The 12,159-nt window shown below is 40.5% G+C and overlaps 1 protein-coding gene across 1 annotated transcript in view; it reads right to left on the bottom strand.

The window, feature by feature from the left end:
• TMEM132C (transmembrane protein 132C) overlaps window positions 1–12,159 on the bottom strand; it is a 537,194-nt gene that overhangs the window by 212,223 nt on the left and 312,812 nt on the right. Inside the window, exon 3 of the mRNA XM_036734208.1 lies at window positions 7,222–7,368. Within this exon, the coding sequence (XP_036590103.1) occupies window positions 7,222–7,368 (147 nt within the window). The remainder of the gene's footprint in view (window positions 1–7,221; window positions 7,369–12,159) is intronic.

Genomic DNA, 12,159 nt, shown 5'->3' with positions numbered 1-12,159 from the left:
CAAACTTCACTTGACCCTGTTATCACTGTAAGCTGGTTTCCTATATTTTGTCTTTGTTTCACAGTTAAACTCATAGAGCAAAAACAAACAAAAACCTAGCGAAACACCCAAAAGCTTGTGTACTCGTGTTCTCTCCACTGCAATATGGCTTTCCAAATACCACCATTTTACCAAGATTACCAGCAACTCCCTTCTTGAATAGTCTTTCTCCACTCTGCCATCACCATCACCATTACCTGGCTCCTGCATGACAATTCCTTCTTAGTATCCTTTGTTGAAGACATGCATCCTCCAGGTCCTGCCCTCAATACATAATAGGAACATGGGGCTCTGTGCTGGGACCTAAGAGGGTTCTTCTCTCTACAAACTCTACCTTGGTGATCTCACTGGTTCCCAAGAGTTCAATTATTGTTATGTAGATCTATATATTCAGCCCTCCTCACTCTTTTGAAATCTTGTCCTATAGGAACTGTCCAAAGTGGAACTCATTATGTTTTCCTGAGACTCAGCCTTCTTCCCAGCTTCCCTCTTTCTTCCACCATCTTTCTGGTCACCCAGCTTTGTAGGCTGGGTGTTATCTTCAATTTTCCCCTCTCATTCATCCTTTTCATCCAATCGATTGACAAATCCTGCCACTTGTATCTGCAAAACACCTCTCCAGATAGGTGTTCTCTTCCTTTCATTCCCATTACTCAAATTCAAAACCTCACACTTTTCACCTGGACTATTGAAATAGCCTAATGGGCTTTGTCCTGTCTAATACAACCTCTGCACAGCTGGTGAATTAGAATCCTTAAAGCACAGATCTTACTGTGTCACTCCCCTCATCAAGAAGTTTCAGTGACTCCCTATTACCTCCAAGATAAAAAACACACTCCTCTGCTTGGCACTTAAAACCCTCCTCAATCTTGTTTCAGCTTATCTTTCCAGACTGATTTTAAATTATTTTTCAATCTCGCTCGATGTTCTAGCTGCACTCTCCTATACGTGACATTCCATCTCCATCTAAGGAGGTGCGTGGGATGTCTAACATGTATGGAATATTCTCCCTTCTCATCTCAGCCTCTTAGAATCCCTAACTAGCTTCCAGATGCAGCTTGAGAGTACCTCTTACATGGAACCTTTCCTGGGCTCCTTAGTTGTTAGTATTCTCCCTCCCATTTCCCTACAGTGGAATATAAGCTCCATAAGTGATTAATAAGTGCTTGCTGAATTAGTTTTAAAGTTAGCAGGGTACCTTACATACATTATCTCATTTGTATCTCCCAACAACCACACCGAGCAGATACGATAGGTATCATTGTCCCTATTTTACAAATGGGGAAACTGAGATGGAGAAAGATTAAGTAACTTGCCGATGCTCACACATCTAGCAGATATCTGGTGGCTTTAAACTTAGGTTTCCCTGATTCCAAGATAAGCATGTCATCCACTAAACCATATAGCCTCTCACCTTATCTAGGATTTTAACTTAGAATTAAGAAGAGTCTGAAATAATGAGATTTATGATGGAGAGATTTTGATGGAGGTGGATGAGAAAGAATAGTAGAGTATTGTAGTAGAGTAGTAGTAGCAGTAGTAGATTAGTAATAGCAGCAGCAGTAGAGTAGTAGTAGTAGTAGTAGTAGTAGTAGTAGTAGTAGTAATAATAGTAGTAGTAGTAGTAGTAATAGTAGTAGTAGTAGCAGTAGTAGTAGAGTAGTAGTAGTGGTAGTAATAGTAGTAGCAGCAGTAGTAGTAGAGTAGTAGTAGTGGTAGTAGTAGTAGTAGTAGAGTAATAGTAGTAATAGTAGTAGTAATAGTAGTAGTAGTAGCAGTAGCAGTAGTAGTAGTAGAGTAGTAGTAATAGTAATAGTAGTAGTAATAGTAGTAGTAGAGTAGTAGTAGTAGTAGTAATAGTAAAAGTAGTAGTAGTAGAGTAGTAGTAGTAGTAAAAGTAGTAGTAGTAGTGGAGTAGTAGTAGTAGAATAGTAGTAGTAGTGGTAGTAGTAGTAGTAGTAGTAGTATCATTTATATAACACCTTAAGGTTTGCAAAATACTTCACATACGTTATCTCCTTTAATCTGCACAACAACCCTGGGGGGAAGGTGATATTCTTATCTGCATTTTATAGGAAAAAGAAACGGAGGCACAGAGCAGTCCCACAGAAAGACTCTAATTACAGAGGTCTTTCCGCTAAGCTTTGTAGACAAATCACAAACAGTTTGTGCCCTCATGGAGCTTCCATTCTTTATGTATTGGTGGAGGGAGGAAATTTTTTTTAAACAAATGAATCATTTACAGTGAGACTTTCTCTTTCCTTCCCGTCTCCAAAAGCACTAATTCTGTCATCTGGTCGCATTCCAGATTTGTCCCTTATCAGAAACATGCACAACTTTACCCCTCTGGGTTTCAGTTTCTTCAACTGTAAAATGAGCGGGTTGGACTAGTCCAAATGGTCTTAATCTGTGTCACCCGAAGCCCTTTGGCAGTCTGGTAAAACTTATGGGTCCCTTTCTCAGAATCCCTTTCTTAAATTAAAAAAAAATAGCTTTCAACCAAAATAAGTTTACTTAACAATAGCATGGAAAAAATATTCAGCCAGGATACAGTTTTGGTTCAGATAGACCCCTTTGGTTTCCATAAGGAGACACAGCTGGATGGGGGAGGGTGCTTTGGAGTATCTGTGGTACCCAGCAACATGGTAACCATGAAGCCTAGGAAGTTCCCTGTCATCCTGTGTTGGTTTCCACACTTAGACAATCCAGAAGGTTATGTTAACAACTGAAGCTTTGATCTCCTGCACCATTCACTCATGCTCATGAATTTGATTTCTCTTCCCAAACCATTTTGGTCTGTACCTCAACCCTCAATGACTAGGGTACTATATATCTTCCCAATGTTCTGCTCTCCAGTCTGGAATCTGGTCTGTATTATTCCCCATGCTGTTTATTTACTGTAGGAGGGAGAAGGACACAGAAAAAAAGGAGGAAAGGAAAGAAAGAAGGAGCACTAGCAAATACCTATTTTGTGCCAGGTACTGTGCTAAGCTCTTTACAAATATTTTATCTTCATGATTTGAGAAGGACCCCATCCTTTTCAAATGAATCATGTTTAAAAATTTTTAAATTTCAGACTCTTCATTTTTGGCATTAGCTGCTCTGCTAGGTTTTGAATCCTCAAGCATCATGTCCCCATACCAGGTACCCCGTGGTGCCCCTCCCTCTACCTATTTTACACTTTCCTTTCGTGGGCTGTTTTCCCTCATTAGAGTGTAACTTCCTTGAGGGCAGGGACTATTTTTCTTTTTCTTGGCTATCTAGCACTTAACAGTGCCTGACACATAGTAGGCACTTAATATACATTTATAGACTATTGACTAATAAATAATTGAGGGAAAGGCAAAATTTCAATTAGAGATGATGAAAATAAAGATATAAAATTTCCCCCTTCAAGTTCACACCTAGATCCCTCTAAAATTTCCTATTGGATCATGGACTTCAGGTTAAGAACCCCTAGACTATATCATCTAAATCTATCTATCAGTTTCCCAGCTATCATCTTAAGAAGCTTATACCCTCTTCATACTGGTGGGTCTATAACTCACCTACTAGAGAGTGATGGGCCAAGGCTCTCATTCTAATTCATAGAACATGAATTGTCCTGATCATTGAGACCATTAATGTCAATCATCAACATCTCTAAGGGAGATCTCCAGATTTAGTATATCTTCAGATCTGACACAGGGCTCCAGAAAGCTCCCTGTCCCCCACTGCCAATAACATCCAACTTGAGTATTAAGTTCCTCTGAGCAGACAAAGAGAACCACATAATGATTTCAACATTGAGGGCTATGATTCTTTGGCAGATTTGATTGATGTGATGGCATCCGTGACTTCTGCACCAAAAGGGAACTGCCGCAGAAAAATCCCCTTCAGGATGCTCACTCAGGACCCACTCTGTCACAACCTCACATTGACGTGACTGAAGGGGCAGCTGCCAAATTGCCCACAGAATTCTTCAGGTCTGCTCCTTGCAATCCTTAATTTTCTCTCCCTCTCAATCCTGCCCTACTACCTAAAGGAAGGACTATTTACATACATAAATTCAATTTCCGTTAATTAACACATTCACTTTTATTTGCATAATCAGGCTAAAATTTTTGTGGGTTAATTAGACTTTATGCAAATTGGATTAAGCAGATTTAATTGGGGTTTTGATAACCTGACTGTTGTAGTCCATAGATATAAATACAGGCAGCCTTCCTTACAACTTACTTCTTGAACCCCACTTCCCTTTCAAGATGGTTGTTTTTATTTTTTTTTAAGCAGCCTCAGTCATTCATTTCCTTTCAATCATGCCTTTCCTCCCTGCAAAACTGTGAAAATTCTACTAGATATGATGTTATCTGTTTTTGATGGATTCAATCAGCAAGCTGGTCAGGATACCAGATGTTTTTGCTTTTTAATAGAAAGCTATGGTTTACAGCTGGCTTCTTTTCCATATAAGGAAACATGGTTAAAAAAAAAAGAAAAGAAAAGAAAAGAAAGGGGCAGCTAGGTGGCACAGTGAGTAGAGCACTGGCCTTGGAGTCAGGAAGACCTGAGTTCAAATTTGGCCTCAGACGCTTGACAAACTTACAAGCTGTGTGACCTTGGGCAAGTCACTTAACCCCAATTGCCCTGCCTCCCCTCTCCAAAAAAAAAAAAAAAAAAAAGAAACATGCTTTAGTGCTGGGGTGGGCAACCTGTGGCCTTGAGGCCACATGTGGCTCTCTAAGTCCTCGAGTGCAGCCCTTTGACAAGATTTATAGTCAAACTATCCAATTTGAAGTCTTTGCTTAGTGACTTATTAACTCTGGGCTCTTCTCTGGAACTCAGTTCGCTCATTTGTAAAATGACGGGGTTGGTTCGAATTCCAAACTTTGTGTCTCCATGAATCCATGATTCTGGGACTTGGTCTTGGATCCAGAAGACCTGGGTTCCAATTCCAGCTCTACCACTTGGTATCTGTATGATCTCAGGCAGAGAGTTTAACCTTGGGTCTTCAGGGTCTTTGTAAAATGGGCAGGGTAGAGCTAAATCATCTCTAAGGTCTCTTACATATCTAAATTCATCCATTCCTTGAACAAGCATTTATTAAACACCTAGTGTGTGCCAGGAAGTGGGTTGGCGGATGAGATTTAAAGATGAAAATGAACCATACCAATCTTTAATGAACTTATAGTCTATTGAGGAAAAATAACATATGCACAGATACGTAAATGTAAGATATGTACCAAATAAATGGGCAGCTAGGTGGCACAGTAGATAGAGCATTAAGGCTGGGGTCAGGAAGACCTGAGTTCAAATTTGACCTCTGATACTTACTAGCTGTGTGTCACTGGGCAAGTCACTTAACTCTGTTTGCCTCAGTTTCCTTATCTGTTAACGAGCTGGAGAAAATGCAAAACCACTCCAGTATCTTTGCCAAGAAAACCCCAACTGGGGTCACAAAGAGTCAGATGCTACTAAAACAACTGAATGACGACATAAATATGAGATAATTGCAGAATTAGCATAAGCTTTGGGTGAAGGGCACCATATTAAGGTGTGTGTGCACAATAGAGTATGGTCTTTTCCACGGTTTCCTAGAAACACAATCTTACATATACAATGTCATAGTTCCTCAATTACTTGACCCCATCCCTTCTCTACCATAAGATGTTATATAGCAGGATTGAAGGATAAATCAGTCACAGCCCTGTGTATTCCATTGGCACCCATGTAATGTTAAGAGGAAGGCTCCCAGCACCTCCCGTGCCCTGTCCATTCCCAGGAAGACATGGAAAAGAGCTACATAGGGTAAGAAGGCAGAGGTGAGCTTCGATCTGCTCCAACCTACGGTTTACCCAGATCAACAAGATCACAGATCCTGTTAGAACTTTGCCTAAGGATTCAAGACCTTTTTTTTCTTTTTCCCTTGTAGAAGGGGTCACCGGTGATTTAGGAAAACAAATGAGTTATGACATATTTGCAAAGAAATTGGGTCAAAATGTGCGCAGCAAACATGGAGCATCAGGAAGAAAAAAAAAGCTTGGCAAATGAGATGGAACATCCTTAATACTGCCTCCTACTTCTGAAGCCCAAACCAACCGGTTTTATCATCGGAAAGTAAGCCGCCCTGTTACAGATCACCAGATGGTCCTGTAGTTACCATAAGTGCCTCCAGATTTGCAGGCTGTGAGTTTAATAGCTCTGCTAAGCAGTGGTTAATAGAAGTCCTAACTCAAGCCTCTTAGAGTGGAGGATGGAATCATTGGAATAAATGAGTATAATGTGCTGAGAATATTGGGTTTCTTGTTATGGCAAGCTTTTCTGGGCCATGTGGGTTCAGATCCTAGGGTTCCCCTAAAGAAAATGTTTGGAGTTAGGTAGACATCATAGCTGCTAACAGTAGCAACAAGGTTTCCAGGAGGTAGCATTGTGCACTGGAAACAATACTAGATTTGGAGTCAGGGACTTGGATTCAAATCTCAGCTATGCTACTTACTAGCTGTGTGACCTTGGCCAAGTCACTTAATTTAGCGCCTTAGTTTTTTTCCCCTCATCTGAAAAAACAAGTAAGCTGGGACAAATGAACTTGAAGATCACTTCTAAGTTTAAATCTATGATCTTATGAACCGTAATACATTAATTGAGGTGGGGTAGGTCGATCCCTGCTTCCTTTCACACTAGGACCGGCAGAGGGACATAGCCTCAAATATTTCAGGCTTCTAGCTCTGAACCACACCCATGTAATAAGCCCCTTTTGGCCATGGTCACCATCCCATCCTAGAGAAACACAGATTTATTGTTGGAAGGGGCCTTTGGGGGCATCAAGCCCTCTACCCTTTGATTTTAAAGACGAGGGAGCTGAGGCACAGAGAAATTAAGTGATTTGCTGAAGGTCATCTTGCCACTATGTGTCTGAAGCAAGACTGAAACTCAGGTCTTCCTGACTCCAATACAATACCTAACTGCCCTAGCTTGTTTTACTTAAGAAAATGTTTGAAGAAAAGAAAGCATCTTTTTATTGGAAGGAGGTGCCTTAGGAGTTAGCATTATGTTAAGGGAAGGTATATATTGGAGTCCTCTTTCATCCCATCAATAAAGAATCAAAGAAGGTCATGGTGGGGGTGAGCCGAGCCTCATCCCAAATGAACCAAAGGATTCTTGTCCCCCACTCTCATCCAGTAAACAATGTCTTCCACCATTTCTTACCTGTTCCTAGAACTGGACACTATCCGTTGGCAGATTACAGTGGTGGTTGAGTGTTTCCCACCATTTCCCATCTCCTGCTTGACGTCCCATTGCCGAGGCTCACTTGTCTTGATGCTAAGAATATTCACGCCTTTCTTCACCTTGGCCCTGTGGGGTCAGAGATTGATATTAATGACTTTTCCAGAAATTTAGTCTTTCTACTCTAGGCATACAAGCTCCATTCTCCAATGGTCAAGGCTATTTTTTCCTCCAGAACCTGAGGATGGCTAGGATTTATTTATATATCACTTTGAGGTTTGCAAAGTGTTTTATATGTGATCTTCCTAAGGCAGATGCCATTGTTATCTCTACTTTACAGATGAGGAAACTGAGGCTGAGTGACTTGGTAAGAGTTGGGGTACAGTACAAGCAAGCAAGATGGTGTATCCCTTCAGGGAGCTTCTGGCCTAATAAGGGAAGACAACAGATAAAGAGGAGAAAGTAAAGGTATGGGGGAGATGAGGGTTGGGGAGGGAAGAGGTTAGGTACTTGAATAGGTATATGGTGAAGAGATAGGGAAATATAGTGGAAGACCAGTTCCCTGCAAGATGAGGTAAAGGCTCACTTCTTAGAGCCAAGGAGCTCAGGGGACAAAATGGTTGAAGAATAGAGCCAGGACACGGAGATGGTAGTGAGCCAGGGTGTAGTCTTCATCCAGGATCAGAAAAAGGAGGCTTCAGCTCCCCCTGATAAGAATCTGATTTTCTTCCTCCCCTGGGAAAGCAGGGGAGGGACAGGAGAAGGAAACTAGAGCCTCAGAACAGGGGAAATGGTAACACCATCAATCAATGTCTCTGATGTCTCTATCTCTTTTTGATAATGCCCATTGGGCACCTTAGATATCAAGTTAAGAAAATGTCCGTTTGCCTAAACTTTGTCATTCTCCTTCTCTGGTGTCAGTTTCCTTCTCTGTAAGATGAGATGGATGGACTACATGGCCCCTTGGATTCTTTGATTCTGATGATTCGAGGATGGTAAAGTAAAGGGTTGCCAAGCACCGTCTAGACTTGCCATGCCAGGGCACAAACATGAACTTTTCTAGAATGCTCATGATACAAGAAAAGACCTGGAGAACTCACTAGCTTGGAACTTGTTTTTTTTGCAGCAAATTCCACATCAGCAGCCAGCCTGCTTACAAGAGTTCTGACCTAGGTCAGTCAGTCCATAAGCATTTATTAAGCATTAAGTACCAACTGCTGTGCTAAGTGCCAGGGATACAAAAGGATAAGACCTTCCCTCAAGGGGCTTCCATTCTAATGTGGAAGTTAAGATGTAAAAGAACTGGGTACAGAGTATACATGTATATACACACATATACTTTGTATATATATATACACATACTTATACTTTCTCTTTATGTATATACATATATAGACTCTGTGTATATATGTATACACATACTGCATAGGCACACATACACATACACACACACACACATATATATATTCTGTACCTAGTTTTTAATATATTTTATAGATAGTCTGTAATATATTTTATATGTAGTATACAGTAGTATATTTTATATATAGTATATAGAAGTTAAGATGTAAAAAAACTAGGTACAGAGTATACATATATACACACATATCCTTGGTGTGTATATATATACATACTTATACTCTCTCTCTCTCTCTCTATATATATATATATATATACTCTGTATATATATATATACACACACTGTATACACACATATACACATATATACTCTGTACCTAATTTTTAATGTGTTTTATATACAGTATATAGTATGTATAGATACATATGTGTGTATATACATACATACACACATATACATACTCTGTACCTAGTTTTTAATATATAGTATACATTTATGTATCTATTATATAGTATTTTATATAATATATTTGCATATACTTATGTACACATAATATGTATCTATGTGCATGTATGTATATATAGATATATTTACATTTATAGTAGATGGAAGGCAATCTGAAAGTGAATGGCATTAATTGCTAGAAAGACTGGTAAAGGCCTCCTACAGAAGGTGGGATTTGAGCTGAGTCTTAAAGGAAGCCAGAGAAATGAAGACAAAAGTGAGTCAGGAGAACAAGGGCCCTGTTAAAATGCTTCTTTAAACTAAATCCCACCACCACCATGGAAGACTAGCCCCTTGTGCCTTTGGAAAACAAAATCCAAACCAGCATTCCCATCCTCACATAAGCATTTGTACTGAATGCTGTGTTGATATCAACTGTACCAAAAATTGCAGTGATATCAGCATAGACTGTCTGCCTAGCTCCCTTGCCTGAAGGAAGCACCTTAGGGAATGTTCCACATTTTCTTGAAATGGAATTTGCCCCATTTGGATTTTGCTCAGGACTTCACTTTGCACTGAAGCTACAAATTGTTCTTTCCGTCTCATAGTTCAGATTAATAGGAGGATTCTTGTTGACTGAGGCAGGCATCTTGTCCCAATGTGGGCTGGGAGTAGGAGCTACCAACGTGGAATAAAAAGGCTGAGGCCACAAGTCCATTGTGCTCATTTAGACTCCTGTTTAATGAGGGTGTTAGGTTTTCATATCTACATTAAGGAAAAAGTCATTTAGAGGGGGTAATGTTCCCAGGGAAAATTGGTTCTACAGAGGAAGGCTGAACTTGGCACTAGGAGTGGGGTGAGAATGCTGGATTCCAGGCTTCCAAAATAAACACTCAAGTTTACATTGTGGAAGCATAACATGCTCCATGGGCAAGAGTTCTAATGATGGGGGTGGCGGTGGCTGCTTCCCAACGTGGTGAAGCAGACAGGACCAAAGTGGAAGAATGAGCTGCTACGTCGTAGGGGAGGCAACGGACATCAATACCTGTCTCTGCTGCACGTACCTGCAGAAAGGCTGCTGAACTGAAGCTGGGCCATCGAATCTCAGTCTTACAACGTATTTTTTGAAAATTTCCCATTAACTCCAGCCACTTCTTGGCTTGTCTTTCATAATCTTGGCTGCCGCCATATCCATGCCATATCGGTATAAATGCATTTATATGTCTCCTTCTTTATGCTTAGCATTCTTTCTAGTCTAAGAAATGTATTTCAGAGTTTAAATAAGCATGTATTTACCAAGACTAGGTGCTGGATGTACAAAGACAAAAATAAAACTGTCCTCACTTTGGAGGGGCTTATATTCTATTGCAGGAGGGATGGTTGATATACTAAATACAAAATATATATCAAGAAACGTGGTGGGTATTAAGAAAGGCAGGAGGTGGTACCTGAGTAAAGTTTGAATCAAGGTAGGTAGATATAAGAGATGGAGTGAGGAGAGAGAATATAGAAGATGTGGGGAGAGGGAGGCAAAGGCATGGAGGCAGGAGATGGACTGTGGTGTTTAAGAAATTGCAAATTGGTTTGGTGAGAATGTTGAGTGTGTAAAAGACACTAATTCATGTATACAATACTTCTTTCATAATACTTTGACCCTAAACAGAATTTCTTGAGAATAATCATGATAAGCTCAGGTAGGTGGCCATAGTGGATAAAGTACTTGGCCTGGAGTCAGGAAGACCTGAGTTCAAATCCAGCCTCAGACACATACTAGTTGTATGACCCTGGGCAAGTCACTTCACCCTGTTTGCCTCAGTTTCCTCATCTGTAAAATGAGCTGGAGAAGGAAATGGCAAATCACTCCAGTATCTTTGCCAAGAAAACCCCAAATGGGGTCACGGAGAGTCAGACACAACTGAAATGACTGAACAACACATTGTGATATAGAACAGTGTCTTAGAAATGTCACTGTCGTGTTATCATTCCTTTGTCCAAAAACCTTCAGTTAGTCTCCACTGCCAAAGGATGAAACTCACGATTCTCAGGCTGTTCTTAAAGACCTCCTGGCAAAATCGATGGAATGCTGGCCCTGGAATCAGGAAGACTTGAGTTCAGCTCTAGACTAAGATACTTATTAGCTGTGTGACCTTGGGCGTGTCATTCAGCCTCTGTTGACCTCAATGCTAAAATTGTGGTAGTAGGAGCACCTACCTCCCAGAGCTGTTGTGAGGATCAAGTGAGATAATATTTATCAAGAGCTCGGCACAGTGTTGGCACACAGTAGGTGCTTAATAAATGCTTGATTCTTTCCTGCCTTCTTTATGGCTATCCAACAAAAACTACATACCTCAGCTGGATCGGTCTGCTTTATAATGTCCCAAATATACACTGTGTATTCCTGTAGTCATTTGTTCATTCATTTGTCTTTCCAAATAGATCATTAGCCTCTTGTGGATGGGTAGGAAGGAGATTTATACTCCTTTGTACCCCCATTTACCCCCACTGACTATCACAGCGCTTTGGCCATAGTAGTTGACCAATTCATTGAATATTTTTCTCTTTATTGTTCTTGTTGTTGCTGTGTGTGTGTGTGTGTATGTGTGTGTGTGTGTGTGTGTGTGTGTGTGTGTGTGTGTGTGTGTGTGCATGTTTGCATGAGAGGGAGGGAGCCAGAGACAGAGATAATGACAGACATAGAGACACAGGCAGACAGTTGGCATTTGGGGCCTGGAGCTCACAGCAGAGATGAAAGCTGATATATAGACTGAGAATTTAAAAACTTTCTGCATAGAGAATGAATCCAGAAAGAGAGAGAGAAAAAGAGAGCAAGAGACAGAGAGACAGAGACAGACAGCGAGACAGAGAGACAGAGATAGAGAAAGAGACAGAGAGAGGCAGAGACAGAGAGACAGACAGAGACAGAGACAGACAGAAAGAGAGAAGGAAACACACAATTATTAAGCACCTACTACGTGTCAGACACTGTGATAAGTGCTTTACAAATATTATCCCATTTCATCTAATTTGATCTTCACAAACATACTGGGAGGTACAGTTGAAGAAACTTAAGCAGACTTAAGTCATTACATGACTTACCCAGGTTGACAGAGCTAGTA

The sequence above is a fragment of the Trichosurus vulpecula genome, chromosome 1, assembly GCF_011100635.1.
Source record: "Trichosurus vulpecula isolate mTriVul1 chromosome 1, mTriVul1.pri, whole genome shotgun sequence".
Classification (NCBI taxonomy): domain Eukaryota; kingdom Metazoa; phylum Chordata; class Mammalia; order Diprotodontia; family Phalangeridae; genus Trichosurus; species Trichosurus vulpecula.
Note: the sequence above shows the minus strand (reverse complement) of the source record. Positions and strands in the feature narration are given on the sequence as shown.